At 35.9% G+C, this 15,965-nt stretch overlaps 2 protein-coding genes across 4 annotated transcripts; one reads left to right on the plus strand and one right to left on the minus strand.

Moving 5' to 3' along the window:
* The first annotated feature begins 5,912 nt into the window (after nt 1-5,912).
* LOC17891745 (probable DNA helicase MCM9) lies at nt 5,913-11,241 on the plus strand. 3 transcript variants are annotated; one of them, XM_023786082.1, is made up of 21 exons: nt 5,913-6,094; nt 6,166-6,268; nt 6,356-6,464; nt 6,549-6,687; nt 6,790-6,856; nt 6,986-7,160; nt 7,334-7,433; nt 7,727-7,824; nt 7,986-8,051; nt 8,145-8,237; nt 8,469-8,585; nt 8,649-8,721; nt 8,976-9,042; nt 9,169-9,250; nt 9,473-9,594; nt 9,713-9,780; nt 9,943-10,052; nt 10,369-10,416; nt 10,500-10,652; nt 10,754-10,821; nt 11,009-11,241. In XM_023786082.1, exons 1-20 carry the CDS (start codon nt 5,955-5,957, stop codon nt 10,807-10,809), a joined length of 1,986 nt encoding a protein of 661 aa, XP_023641850.1. In that variant the 5' UTR covers nt 5,913-5,954; the 3' UTR covers nt 10,810-10,821; nt 11,009-11,241. The 3 variants fall into 3 exon arrangements, with proteins under 3 accessions (XP_023641850.1, XP_023641849.1, XP_006297152.1); XM_023786081.1 differs by having other exon boundaries at nt 10,934-11,017; XM_006297090.2 differs by lacking the exon at nt 11,009-11,241 and having other exon boundaries at nt 10,754-11,000.
* Nucleotides 11,242-11,418: 177 nt separating this feature from the next.
* On the minus strand, nt 11,419-13,691 carry LOC17893069 (salicylate/benzoate carboxyl methyltransferase). The gene is made up of 4 exons (XM_006299191.2): nt 13,521-13,691; nt 13,366-13,444; nt 12,512-13,171; nt 11,419-11,919 (listed from the first exon to the last, which is right to left on the minus strand). The coding sequence occupies exons 1-4, from the start codon at nt 13,526-13,528 to the stop codon at nt 11,542-11,544; spliced, it is 1,125 nt and encodes a 374-aa protein (XP_006299253.2). The 5' UTR covers nt 13,529-13,691; the 3' UTR covers nt 11,419-11,541.
* Between the last annotated feature and the right edge of the window lie 2,274 nt (nt 13,692-15,965).

Below are 15,965 nucleotides of genomic sequence, written 5' to 3' on the forward strand. Positions count from 1 at the left end.
ACTTTTTTTTTTACGTGGTATGTGTATTTAGAATTTATTAATTTGATAGAAAATTAATACTTTAATGTATTCTTTGATTTTAATTTTCTTTTGTGACTTGAAATTGTTTATTCGATTTGCTTGTACTTCCAATCTTTACCACTTGTATGTTTTGATAGCAATTCCAAAGGAAGATGATTTAGGCTCAAATGAGCTTATTAAGATTATTAAATTAAGAGATTAGATAACTCATAAAGAGTTTTATACAAATGCAAAACTAAAAAATAAAAGGAAAGAACTTTAATTTTCACCAAGAACACAAATACACAATGATAGTGGCATGGACTAGGCGGTTGTGGTCGTCTCGGAAGACGTTCACGCCCTCTGCGGCCTCACGCAGCTCGGCCCTTGTTTTCCTTCTCTCCTCTCGGCGAACTTTTTCCATCTCCGAGCTATGGTTGGCCTCCAACAGTTGGTTCCGAAGTCTTATTTCATGAAACTCCTTCTTCGCGGCGGTCTCAGCTTCTGTAGCTCGAAGGTACAGATCCCCGGCTCTCTTTAGCTTATCTAGAACATCTTCGAGGGAGGCTTTGGAGATCAGGAGCTCGGATTCCGCCGCCTTAAGGCGCGAGTTGAATTTCTTTGCTTTCTCCACTTCTTGGAGGTTAGACACTTCGACAGCAGAGAGACGTTTCACCCGTCTCTCCAGGTCGGAAATCTGAGCTTGCAGCCACTTGACTTCGTCAGCAGCAGGGTTGGAAAGCAATTGTTCTTCATAACTTGCGACAGAGTTGTTGAACTCAATTAGGGTCTATAGTAAAAGTAAGTTAGTAAGGAGACGATGTGGAAAGCAACTAAAGTTAAAACTAAGATGTAATTCCTCACCTCTCCAATCCTGTCCGCAAAGCAGAAGTAGCTGTCCAAGTTAGCCTCGGCCATATCCTTGAAAGATGAGACCCGAGCTCCAGGATGGCTAAAACTGCGCTTCATGTCCGCAAGAGACTTCGAGGGGGGGGGGGGGGCTGAGAGGATAACCACTCTAAAAGTTAAAAGCTGAGTCAAAAAGAATGTACAAGCGAGAGTAAATAATATTACCAGGCAGCTCACGTTGGAGCACGTCCTTAGATCCGCTGGGAGTTGGGTTTGCGAGAGCTCCCTTTTTCGAGCTGGTCTCAGCTCTCTTTTCCGCTTCACTCGTCGTATGAGGACGGGAAATCTCTCGGGACGAAGGAGTTGAATCCAGTGCTTTCCTCTTCTTGGAAGCCCTATTGGTCTCTTTCCCATCCTTAGCACTCATAATGGTGGGGGATTCAGCGCTTACGTCTCCCGAGGCCGAGGTCGTGTCAGGGATAACTATCACTTCGCATTTCCCGGCGTCAGAAAGGGCGACCGAACTAGAGCTTTTTTCTTTCCCCGGGATCTTGGATTTACCTTCAGCAAGGGTAGCGGCAATCTATTTTTCAGCTCCTTCTCGCGAAGTTCTGCCTGCTTCTTGCAAGCTCTCTCTTCTCGGTAGTTCATGTTGCGAGGAAGAGCAGGTAGAGGTGAGCTGGTGACAAGAGAGATGTTGCGAATACGAGCTCAGGATTCCTGGATTCTCTTGTTTGAAAAGGAGTCCCAAGCGATCTGACCACTACAGAAACTAATGAAGCAGTTCGCTAAGGTGTTAGATAGGGAGCCACACTCTAGAGATGCTGAGAAATATGCAAAACGAAGTAAACAACACCCGAGTTAAAGTTCGACAATGATAAGCGAAGCAACAAAAATTAAAATAGTTCGATTTCCCTCTATAGTTCTACAAAATTTTCAGGACCACTGAGGAATAAATAAGTCCTGCAGTTTGCCAAAGGTGGAGTCGTCGACAGGGAAGAAGAAGTAACCACTTCGCCAGTTGTCGTCCTTTTCAGGAAGGTTCTCAAAAACCCGGAGCCCGGTCAGCAGGCTGAGATAAATGGTTCCTCTGGTCCTACCCTCCTTTATCGTGTACAGATGGAGGATATCCTGAAACGTGAGGAGGTAGCCATGAACCTCCGCTAGGGTTTGGAGGCGGAGAACTGTTCGGACAAAGTTAGAGCACAGTTGGGGGAGTGAAACGCCCAAGGAGTACATCGCCTTGACCAAAAGCTCCACTAGCGGGAAACAGAGCCTGCACAGCAGTGCCCTTTGGGAGGATATCATAGGCACAACAATGCCCTTCCGGAGGATCTTCCGGCGATTGGTCACCGTTTGGAGCTAGAATTGTGGTTCTAGAAGGTAGGCCGCAGAGGAATCGAACGCTAACCAGTTTGTCCTCCCTAATCATCGACGGACGATGAGGACCGAACTGATGGTGGAAGACAAAGGGCCAACGAGTACCTATCTCGGCGATGGAAGAAGTTGCAGAGAGTAGGATAAAGAAGTCGGCGAGAGCAAGGAATAATAACAAAGTAGGTCAAAGAGAAGAAGTCGAGTGTTGGAGTATCGTACCTTTTGTAGACGCCTTGACCGTTGCAGCGTAATGATGGCCTAGAGAAGCTAAAAGGTCACCACCTTTATAGCTCAGGTGAAGGGACATCAATGCGGTAAACAAGGGGCAAGGTAAGCCGAAAAGGCAACCGCGAATCGAGGTGAATCATGAGGATTCGAAGATCTTAGTTCCCAAAATCGATGCAGCATTAAAGTCTTCCAAACTGAAATCACTTCGCAAGACTGGGGGGCTAACTGTGGGCACCAGAATAAGCACTTTGATGCTAATTGGGCCTACGAAGCCCATGGCCCAGTTTAAGAGGCCTCGATTCGAACAGAGAACTCGGAGAAGGAGCATTTAAGAACGAGATTGTAATGGCCGAACTGAAGGTCAACACAGTTAATGTAGAGCGCAGAATTCCCGTAGAGTAGATCGCGCGGTCTATTAAATGTAGTTATACCTCTATATATATAAAAAAGTTCATTTGTATGGGGGGAGGAAAGAATTGAGATATTAATACAAACGAGAACTATTTTCACAAAGAGCAGTGTTTCCTATTTAGTATTCAGTTTGAGTTCGAAACGACGAATAAGTTCCCACCCAATCACACTCTAGTTCCTCAGGTGGATTCAGCTCCCATAAGTTTTATTAGCCAAAACAGTGAGCTAAATCTTAGGTAAAGGCTTTCACTTTTACTTGCTTTGTCATTATTTTTCTTATACCATTTTTTTGTTGTGCATATGTGTACAAGCACAATACATTAGACGCAGAAGTACGTATGTTATATTTTGTCTTCTTTTCTCCATATGTTTGCATATTTGTTTTCATTCATTTGAAGATTTCATACTTGAACATTTCTAAATTGTATTAGAAACTTACATTAACTGAAAGATGGCTCACTATGACTACTTGTTTTGCTTTCTGATTACTCATGGAGTCATTCATATCTTGCAATTTCTCATATAAACGTTGATTGAATTAAGATTGTCGAAAATTCAGGAAGCATTGTTGAAAAACTCCTTGACATTCAGGAATGATTACACGACATTGATGATGACATTCATTCGTAGACATTTGTGATGTTTGTGAAACCTATTTAGACTGTTTTGGTACTTGTATGATGTTTTTGCAATATAAAAGTGTCACAAGTTTCTTTTAGACAAGGAAATAGTGGTAGTTGTAACTATGATTGAGTTTGCTACATGTTCTCTTTAATTTCAAAGACTTATTGAAAATTCAGAAAAGCTTTCAGTGCAAACATATGAAGAAAGGTTGGAATTTTTGATACATTGGTAAAACAACAGGATGTGTGCACAAAAATGAATCATTACCCCTTAGTAATGGAGTAATATATGACACATTGATGGAGTATTTTCTTAAAAAAGATTAAGAAACACATTTATAGAATTCAGGAAGGATTTCACGAACTTGAGGAAGGATTCCACGAACATTAGGATGGTCTTCACAAAACGTCTGAACTTGACAATCATTCTGCATATACACTGGTAAAGAACCTCATGCTATCTTCTTCATCCTTAGAGAAAGTTGACAACTAAGTTTAATAGCATTAACAAAACAATCCAGTTTGAAAACTTTAATCACCATCTTTGCTAAAACCTTATACATGATATTATCATCAACTTCACAAAGATATCCTCCATTGTTCCAATCGATTACAAAATCTCATGATCCATTATAACTTTGTTTTCACTCCCTCGCAAGCTAGGTATAATTCAATTATACGTACAAGATTCAACAACCAAAGCTTGAGATACACAAATGCAATCTTACCATATCTCTACATTCGTTAAACACTAATCAAAATGTGAAATCACCTTCTAAATTTGGATGTGCAACGTTTATTCCACCAAGCTAGTTCATTCTCCATCAAAGCAACATCTAATTCCGATTGAACATAGTTGATTCACTACACCCAACACCAATCAAAGTAAAAACGGTTAAGCACAATCGATTCAAAACTCTGAACTCTCATCAAAGCAAAACCGATTAAGGAGAACCCATTCACTACTATAAACACTAATCAAAGAATAATTGATTCACTGCTCGAAATACTAATCAAAACAAAAACGATTCGATTCACTACTTCGAACACTAATCAAAACAAAATTGATTCACTACTCAAAGGAAGATAGAGAGGAACGACACGAACAAATGGAGACGAACGATAGCGTAGAAAATCAGAGAGAAACGACGACGAAGAGAAGCGAAATTATTAGAACTCGCCGGAGACGATGGAGATTGTGACTTCGACAATGACGGAGAATTTCGCGGGCGATGATAAACGTCAGTGACGACAAAGAGTGAATCGCAAAAGCTACCAACATCTTTGAGTTTGTATTTATGGTACTGTATATATTATCCTAGAGTATTTCTCAATTAAAATCATAATTTGCAATGTTCTAATTTGTATCTTCTAATATTATAAAGACTAGGATATACCCCGTGGTATACCACGGGTCTATAACTTGATATATTTGTTTGGTTGATCATTTTCGTAGTTGGTATATATAGTCTAGTTTTATAAGTGTGTCTTTTATTTTAATTTTATATAATTTTTTAAATTTATATTATGAGTAGATTCATATATATATGTGGTCAACCCGCGATACACCGCGAGACAATTTTGTTGTAAATAAAAAATTATATTTTAACTTAACCCGTAAAAAATTTGAAATATAGACAATCCGTAATAAAAATATAATCATATTTATGTATACTCAAACCCGTTCAATCATATTTACGTACAATTTTATTATATTTTTAGAGTTCAAATATTAATAATACTTTAAAATTTTGTAGAGTTCAATTTTAATATTTTAAATATTCTATAAAACTTAAATTAATTTCAGCTTTTAAAAGTTTTAATATTATAATATTTCTCTTAAATAAGGAACCATATTAAACTGAATAATTTTTTTAATTTGGATACCTGAGAAATCAAAGTTCATGCTCATTTATAGTGGTGAACATATTAGTCGTATTTACAATGGTTTAAACTATAATCTAAAATTTTATACTTTATGTAGACGTTGTACATATATTTTTTCCTTTATCGATTGAGTTATATATATGCGTCCGTTTTCTAAAATTTAAATTGCAAAATGTGTGGAAAAAAATGTGTATTTTTATTATAAATTTATTTTATGTAATAATATAAATTAAAAACAAATAAGATTATATAAATATATTGGAGAGAGATTCGATTTATTAAAGAGAGAGTTTAGAAAATTTTTTGATGTAATAAATATTTGTTTCCATTTTTGCGATTTGCTTGTGAGTTAATTACAAAATTTACTTTTAAGTTTTGTTATTTATTCAAATATCAAGTGTTTGATTATGTAAATAATACAAAATAAAAGGTTATAATCCAAATAAGATTTTAGTACAAAATGTATTTCAAAAATGTTAAGATATATGTAAGTACTAACCGAAAAAAAAAAAAAAATTGGCGTATTAATTTCCCGCGCAAATCCACCTTTACCTTTCTCCTCCGCCGACGGACGAGTCAATGGTGGAAATGGAATCGCCGACACAGACGGCGGAGCAAATAGAGTCAATGACTGAGTTTCTCGTGAAACACTATTCCGATCAGCTCCGTGACATCTCTCTATCTCCAGATCCCAAACTTCACTACCCTCTCTTCATCGAGTACGCTTCACTTCTCCTCTTTTCTCTTTCCATGATTCTTCTTTCACCTCTCTCACACACAATATCTTCAGATTCGCAGAACTTGTTGACGATGATCCATCTCTATCGCGTCTTGTATTCTCCAATCCTGAACAGTATCTTCGTCAATTCGACGAATCAGCCATTTTAGCTCACGTATGTGTTCGATTCGATTTTTGATTTTGCTTTCTGGATTCGTAGTTTTTGATTCTGTTAACTCTTGTAAGGAATCGAATTTTTCAGAAAATTGCGTTGGAGCATATGAAGAAATTTGAGAACAAGATTGGGATTGAGAAGAGGTTTATACATGTTCGTATTGATACTAGTGGATCTCCTCTAGAACGAAGCTCTGGTTTGTGTGTGTGTGTGACTTTTTCACATGATTTTTTTGTAAATTTTATGGACTTTGTTCTGAATTTTTCGATTTTGGCTACAGAGACTTTCCCAAGTATTGGCCGAGTTAGAGTAAAGCACCGTGGGATTCTTATGATGTTGAAAGGCACGGTGATTAGGTCTGGGGCTGTGAAAATGTATGAAGGTGAAAGGATGTATCGATGCCGTAAATGCAAGTTCACGTATGTTGTTTCTTCTTTGTTTTGTGATTGAAACTTTATATGCATTTGACACCACCTCTTGTTCTCTGTTGTATGGATGATTGAGTTGGTTCCTTATTGTAGGTTTCCTATTTTCCCTGAGTTGGAATCGATAAACTCGATTGTGAAACCGCCCTTTTGTCCTTCTCAGGTTTGTCATATTGATATCTGTCTTTTGTTATGCGAAAACATTCGTCTCTGAAGTTTCTTCCTAGCTTTCATATTCTTTAAATCAACTCATCTTATAGCACTGTCAAATCTTTTTAACTGTGAGTGACAGCGGTCAAAATCTTGTGAAGGCACAAACTTTGATCCTGTAGATGATACAGTAACACGCCATGATTATCAAGAGATCAAGATCCAAGAAAATACGCAGGTTCTAGGTGTTGGGGTTATCCCAAGATCCATTCTAGTTGTACTGAAAGATGACCTTGTTGACAATGTTAAAGCTGGAGGTACAACACTATGACTTTTGTTTGTTTTTATTTTATTCTATCCATAATTGCATCACTATTATAGCTATAATTCATAGCCTCAGTGTAACCATTCTAAAGGTACCAACTTAACTGTTCCGCCTTCTGATACTGGCTTTTTTAAGTAAGATATATATTATTTTCTTTTGATGCAGATGATGTTGTTGTCTCTGGAATCTTGACTTCAAAATGGTCTCATGACTTAAAAGACGTTCGCTGCGACCTTGAACCTATGTTGATTGGCAATCATGTCAGGTAAATGGCTTGGAAAATGTGATAAAGCAACCCGTTTTAATCAATTTTATCAAGGAAATCTTTACTCTTAATTGTTGAAATATGGCACTTGTTTGTTTGCCTCAGACAGTTATTGAAGATGGTTAAACGATTAAGTAGCTCTTAGTACTCCTTAAAGCAATTTCCTGAAGAGTTATTTTGGGTCCTGATGAGATTATATTGTCTCATAGTCTGAGTTACTAGAAGGCATTAGAATTACAGTTATTAACACAATTTCTACCCCCTATTTACATGTTATCCCTGCCACTCTCCAGAAGAACTAATGAACTTAAATCAGAAATTGATATACCTGATGAACTGATCGAGAAGTTTAAGAACTTTTGGAGCCACTTCAAAGATACCCCTTTAAAAGGTAAAAACTAACTATTACTTGGAAATCATTCTGCCTTTTTTTCTTGCAATTATTTTGAACAACTATTCTCTTGCTATCTATTTCGATCTTATTATCCAAATACGATATGGGTATTCTAATGTAAAGTTTGGGCTAAATTCTTTAATATTTGATTAAGTCAGGGAGAAATGCTATCTTACGAGGTATCTGCCCCCAAGTCTTTGGACTTTTTACTGTTAAGCTTGCAGGTATGCTTTATGCATACTTTTTTTTTGCCAACATTTTTTCTTATTGAATTGTCTAAAACGATTATGGTGTGTGTGCATGTTGTTAATATGCAGTTGCCTTAACACTCATTGGAGGTGTGCAGCATGTTGATGCTTCTGGTACAAAAATTCGGGGAGAATCTCACTTGCTTCTTATTGGTGATCCAGGTTATTCTCAACCACTGAGTATATTTTTCTTATGTACATGCATGCCCCTAAATTTTGGTGGAGTTCCAAAGTTTTCGTCTGAACTAAATTGATTTGGAACTTGAGTACCTTACATGAGTTTCGGAAAAAAACTAGAAGGTCTTGTGTAATTGTTTGTTACCAGTTGATTGAACTCTGTATGGAAGTTTACTTTCATTTGGACCTGCCTTTTATGATGTTAATATCTGCCAGGCACTGGAAAATCTCAGTTCTTAAAGTTCGCTGCAAAACTGAGCAACAGAGCTGTGATCACAACGGGACTAGGAAGCACAAGTGCTGGATTGACTGTAACTGCAGTGAAGGATGGAGGTAAGCACTCAATCTTTTGCCTACTTCTTGTGTTGGTTCTTAGTCTTATTAATTTGTTTGTAGGAGAGTGGATGCTGGAAGCTGGGGCCCTTGTTCTTGCAGATGGTGGACTTTGCTGTATTGATGAGTTTGATAGGTAGTCTCCAGGTGACAGAGGGGAGAAAAGTTTATTATAAGAATAATTTGCATTAGTCTGTAGTGTTATCTGCTTGAAAAGTTTGATCTTCGATGAACTTGATGTGTTCTTGTGGTCTTGTGAATCATTAGGCTCTTTTCACAGATAAGAAGCAGTCGCTAGTAGAAACTGTTCAGCTTTAAATGACAAAACATTTTAGGATTTTTACTTGGGAGACTTACAAACTGCTAAAGCGTTTTTTTTCTTCCTGGAAGCATGAGAGAGCATGACAGAGCAACCATACATGAAGCAATGGAGCAACAAAGTATTAGCGTTGCCAAGGTAAACTACTCTATTTCATTTATTGTCATTCTCTAGTTACAGCATCAGGTCCATTATTCAAGCTGTACAACAGAATCAGTTTATGTCTTTACTGTGTCTTAAGTTTTTTTTTTTGTTAATTTGAAGGCTGGCCTTGTAACGACTCTTAGCACAAAGACAATCGTCTTTGGTGCTACAAATCCTAAAGGACAATATGATCCTGATCAGTGTATCCACTTCAGATATAATAGACTTCAAAGTTCAGACATGTTTTGGCTTACATACATTCATACTGTTTTCAAATTCAAGTTAGTGATATCAGTTTTTAAAATGGATACTTTTTCTTCCCCAAATCATCAGTCAAGCATTCCTTTTTCTCCCTCTGCATTTGAATTTATTTGGTGTACTTATTTTGATATTTTTTCTTGAGAAATTTCTTAACTGAATCTAGCTCTTTCTGTCAATACTGCACTTTCCGGTCCCTTGCTCAGCAGATTTGATATTGTGCTTGTTCTCTTAGATACAAAAAATCCCGAATGGGATGCAGTTGTATCCTCTCACATCCTTGCCGAGGTATGTTCCCTTAAAGAATCTTTATTGTGTTACGTACAGACTCTTATTAAGCAGAGTTTATGTTTGTGACAAAAAATATAACTTTTTATCTTTCAATAATTTGCTGACATCAATCCAGGTTCAAATGGAGGAAGATAAATATGTAGATGATCTGACAATTATGTGGCCACTACCGGTACTTCAAAGGTTATCATGTGTATACATAGATCATGGAATCAATCATCTCTAGAAGAGTTACAATTGTTTCTTGTGCAAAAGTCCGAGATGACAAATACATTTGATCTTAGCTGATAATACATATTCATGGTTGCTAATTGCTATTGTATTTTTATATCCCGACCTATGCAGATACATTCAGTTTGTGAAAAAAACCTTCAGGCCTTTCCTATCAAAGGAAGCAGAAGAAATTATTTCAAGTTATTATCGACTCCAACGAAGATCATCAACACAAAATGCAGGTACTTCCTGAGCAATATTTTTCTTGGTTCCGCATATGCTAATTTTGTATTAACATGGGGTGTGGGAAGCTGAAGATCGCAGTGTCCAGCTTTGAATCCTCTATTCATGGCTGAGACTTTTTTTCCTTGTTTATATAGAAAATTCCTCTACAAATACATTCATATTGGAGAAAGCCAAAATATAAATGGATCAATTTCAGATTAAAATATTAGCAGGCTGGAGAGCGTTTCTGTAGTCTTGTCTAGAAAATCTCACGATAGAATTCAAAGATGGGGTGATATCTTTCTTGTAATTTGTTTATACTCTGAACTGCAGCTAGAACAACCGTGCGGATGCTGGAAAGCTTAATCCGTCTGGCTCAAGGTACCACTTCGGTTATACTCATAATCAATCAAATTGCAACAAAATCAGAAAAAAAAGATATTGATGATATATTGGTGTCACAGCTCATGCAAGGCTTATGTTCAGAAATGAGGTCACACGATTAGATGCAATAACAGCAATCTTGTGCATTGAATCATCGATGACCATTTCAGCCATCGTAGACAGTATGGGGAATGCACTACACTCTAATTTCTCCGAAGAACCAGATCATGAATGTATCCTTTTTGCAAGCTTACTTAACTTCGATTCCTACTGAACTGATGCATTGTCACTTAAAATTTTGTATTTGTATTCCCTAACATAAAGCGATAAACAGATGCAAAGCAAGAGAAGATCATCTTTGAAAAGCTAAGAGGAGACGACATCTATTAGCATCTGGCTTCGGTAAGTAGTGTCCTGTAGAGAGAGAGATAGGTTTGTTCTTTGTAGTAACCTCCTTCACATATCTCCTGCAAGTTTCTTATATGTATAGAGTGCGTTCTCTGTGATTTGGTAGGTTTGCAGACAAATTCTAAATATTTTCGTCCTCAGTCAAATATAGTCATATTTTTCGATCTTGTTGATATCGAAGGAACCTTCCTTGAAGATAACTTCCATCAACTCTTCTTCGCTTGGATTGTAGAATTGTTTGTTGAAACGATTCCATCTCTTGTTTCTTCACAAACCCCTACAGTCACAGTCTCCTAACAATGCATTACTTGGTACGTAGAGGAATGCTTAAATATATAAAAAGAAAAAGATGGTTGAGTATGTACAACGAGGAAACAATATTTGGATAAAGTGTTGGAAAAAACTGTTCTTGAACTAATGCAGATAAAAATTGTTAATTAGAATAATATTAACTAGTCTTTTATAATAAATTTACATTTCAGACAAACCATCATAGCATAATCTCTATTGATATAAAAATTATAAATCAAACATTATTCCGCGGGGTATTGCGAGTTAAATCTTAGAGATCCAATTTGGACATTATTATCATTTTTTTTTGGCTTCAAAATTGCTTAATTTATGATAAAAATAACAAATCTCTCATCCATACAAAACAATGAACTCTACTTATTTCTCATCCCACCAATTCACCACATACAAAATAAATGACCTTTATTTCCTAATCAACGAAACTACGAGGACGAGTGTCATATTAGGGCGATGCTTTGTAACACTTAGATACTTAGCCATATAATGTGCGTACTTGTCGAACACAGGTTCAATAATTGCATCACCAAAATGAGCAACAAGCAATGGTTCGGTAATGCATCTTGCCCAACTTGCATGGTTTATACTAGCTTCCATGTGAACTGATTGGTCCTGATCATTCTCTTCTTCATATTCAATCTTGTACGGGACAATATGATCAAATTTCTCAATCTTGTTGATCTCGAAGGAGCCTTCCTTGAAGATAACTTCCATAACCTCTTCTTCACTTGGATTGTAGAATGGCATGTTAAATGATTCTATCTCTGATTTCTTCACAAAACCCTACACTCACATTCTCTTAATAATGTATGACATGGTAAAACTTCTATAAATTAATAATGTTAGGACTACGGCATTTTATTAATTCATATAGTGATTATTAAGTTATGATGGTATTATTGGGACTAAATTTTACGTACACGAGTATTTTAAAAAATTATTATCTTTATCGAATTTTGTTAATTTTTACACTTGTCTGACTTGAGTTGAGACCTACATAATTTATTACCCCCTCTGTTTCATTATAAGTGATGTTTAAGGTTTTGGCACACTAAATATTAAAACATATAACTTACCCATTTTCCATAAAAACATCCTTAACTAATATGAATTCAACCAATAAAAAAATATAATGTAAAATATAATTGGTCAAAAAATATTAAATACATTAAATTTTTGCATAGGAAATTGAAAACATCACTTATACCAAAACAAAAAAAAATTGGCTAAAACATCACTTATAATGAAACAGAGAGAGTAATATATATTGTTAATTAATTTATAGAATATTAATTTATAGATGTTTTATTTTACTTGGTACTTAGAGGAATGCTTAAAAATATAAAGAAAATATGGTTAGATATTGAGTATTTACCTCGGAGGCTAGATCGAGGAGACAATCTGATAACAACGACCAAACTTGGAAACAATCTTTGGACAAAGTATTGGAAGCCTTTCTGCCTACGAACGTGAGAACCATACGTCCATTTTGCACCATCTCTTCCGAACGCATTTTTAGGAAATCCGAAAAATCGTTCTTGAACTGATTCAAATAACTCTTGTAAACATTTGGAGTATATGGATGCTTAATATGAATGCTTTTAGTGTTGCTCTCAAGGCTATCTGGAATCTTGGAAAGCCAATGGATACTAAAAGCTGAATGAACAAAATGTAGAGATTTTCTTGGGAACAACCTCGAGTAAAAAGAACCGGGGACTCCGGAGACAAAACACTTCCCTTTAGCTTCTGTTTTGATCAGCTTCTCTAGGAAAGAAGGAACAATCTTGAAGGTTGTATTGAAATCGTTCTCTAGAAGATCGTTCAAACAACAATCTATTTCTGGTGGGTTTTTTATACCCATTTGTTGGTACGACTCAATGATGGAGTTGGCGATTGCGGACATGGCCAACATTGTGTTTTGTCCAGTAGAACAACCCAAGTCTGTCACTTTGATGCAATCAGGAAAACCAATTTTCTCTAGCATTTCTCTTATGTTCATTGTCACTACATGTTGTGTCTCATAGATAACACTTCTCTGTACAAAAACCCCAAAAGTATTATACTCATAGACCACTTTTTTCGACGGAAATGGTGGTCGGAAATTGCTATGTTTTCTTGTAGTGAAATTAGGTTAAAATATGACTAAAGGATATAGAGAAAAGAATAACTAATTTCATAGTTCTTATAACGAAACATCAAAGTTCGTCATAGAGTGTTTATATAAAGTACCTGATAATGTGAATTAGTAGCGTAACTGTGTTCTCCTGTTCCTCCATTCATACTAAGAACGTCCACGAGAGAGTAGTCCCTAACGTATACACACAATGAAACTTTATTTAATCAGTTTAACAAGAAATGAATTATTATCCCAAATGAATCATTACCTTGTCATTATATTAAAGATGTGGTTTGTTCGTGATGGTAGGATGCTCGGGAGTGTCGCTCACACCAGTTGTAGATGTCGATCGATATTACTCATCAGTTGGGTTTTGGGTTTTCGGAAGCTAGCGTCGACCAACACCAGGCGGGAGGTAATGAGGAGTCATGATGCTCACAATATGTTTTTGTATTGTATCAAGTTTCTTCACAAATCTCTATATAATATGGAACTTGAACTAGCTGGGATAATATATTATATATGTCACATGCCCAATAGCCACATGCATGCATCAAGCATATACATTATGTGTAAGATTAGAAGATATGGCCTTAAACTATAGCTTAAGAATCTGAATCATTTTTATTTCTGTTTGATATGAGTTCTCGAAACGAGAGCACTGTCACGTACTCACATGCTTAAAGCCACTTGCATCAAGCAGCACCACACAGATATAATTTTCTTACACTTTGCATAATGTAACAGTATCTATTTTGATTCTACAACTACAACAGCTGAATATAAAAGTTAAAATGGCAAACAGGATAACATAATATAGGAAATTAAAAAGTAATTATTTTGAATTAGAAGATATATACAATTAATTGCCGTGGGATACTTGATACTTCAGCATTATCATCAATCAGAGTGGTTAAGCAATTATATGTTCTAACGTAACGGAAATTTTAAAATCCAAATAGTATATTTTTCTTCTTGTATTACCAAACATAAAAATAAATAAATAACATTTGTGGATTTTAATATACAATAATACAATTACCAAATTCTTTTATTTTCATTTTTGACGAAAATTTAACTATCATTCTTCCTATTGAAAAAAATATTTCTTTTTCCCGCTTACATCAAACTAAATTTTAATCCGCAGTACACCGCGGGATAGACAATTTCTTTTCAATTCATGTTTTAAAAGATTTAAATATTTTGTTGGAGTTTTGTTTGATAATTATTAAGATTGCATAATATTAATTTTTACTAAATCAGTTTAATCATACATGTTTTATATCGGTGTAGTTAAAAAAGTAGTAAAATGATCCGTATTGAACTCTGAGATTAATAATATTATCATTTTTAAGTAATATCAACTCAAACCCGTTCCATCTTACAACCCGTCCTATCATATAATCTTTTGGAATCATGAAAAGACCCAACCCGTTTTTTCTTTTTTATCATGCAAGCCGGATTAACCCAAATAATGCAAATAAGCTAAACCTGCTAAACCGGAGTAAATCAATTTAAACCATCTAAACTGGTCCTAGTCAATATAAACCATTCAATTCCAATTTTAACCGATTAACCAACAATTCCAATTCAACCAAACCATATAACAATAACCAGCAAAAGACTTAACTCAAAATCCAAATAAAACAAATGCATTAAACCAGCAAGTAATTCAATATCTAAACAAGTAATCATCTAGAAATAGAATAACATCCTAACATGTTTCTAAATTCCAGAACTAAAAATCTCCTAAACAATTCTAGCAATTATACAGAACAATCAGCGAACCCCTAGATCATTCTTCTCTCCTCGCCATGATTCCACGATCACACTGTTTCTTTACCTGCATCACAAAAAGAGATGCATAAGTAATTTCATAAATACTTAGTGAGGCATTCATTCCCACAACTAGCTATACACACAAGCAGCATAATTCACATTCAAGCAATAACCAACAATCATAAAATGACAATAAAAATAACCACATAATCTGGCATGACGAGTAGTGTCGATTGACACTCGCCACTGATGTCGATCGACACTCGTGACCATTCTTGCATACAGACAATTGGTGTCGATCGACACTCACCATTGGTGTCGATCAACACCAATGCCCTAACATCATTCAAGTCGCTTCTCATCAACGGACCTACTTCTCCAATCAATTCATGGCCGAATAGATACTCCACAAGACTCGTCCAGAGACACCAAAACACAAGAAACATGCATAAAAACAAAGAAAATCAATCAACAACCATAGAAATCACAAGAACATGAATCAAACAGCTTAGAAAAGCCTAGGTCCTGCAGTCATCTCTTAAAAAAGAAATAACAGCAACGAACAGGGGCTACTAGGGATGAAAACAAACTCCTTAGACACCAAACACAACGGATAACCACCAAGAAACAGCCTCAAACCTCTTTCAAACCTCACAAAACCTCACTGGAGAACTTAGAAACTTTTAGAGCTTTTGAGAAAACAAATAAAAGTCAAAACCTAGATTAAACCAATCTCTAACCACTCTATTTCGCAATTAAAAACAAACCACACCAAGGAAGAGTGTTGATAGACACCACCCATTTTCGAACACGGGTTTTACAAATCATATTACAAAATAGGATAATTAGATCTTGAACTTTGGTTTCGAGGGAATTAGGTTTAGAACTTTTATTTAGGGGGGAAATAGGATTCGAACTTTTTCCGAGGATATCT

Source organism: Capsella rubella, unplaced genomic scaffold (genome assembly GCF_000375325.1).
Source record: "Capsella rubella cultivar Monte Gargano unplaced genomic scaffold, Caprub1_0 scaffold_3, whole genome shotgun sequence".
Classification (NCBI taxonomy): Eukaryota; Viridiplantae; Streptophyta; class Magnoliopsida; order Brassicales; family Brassicaceae; genus Capsella; species Capsella rubella.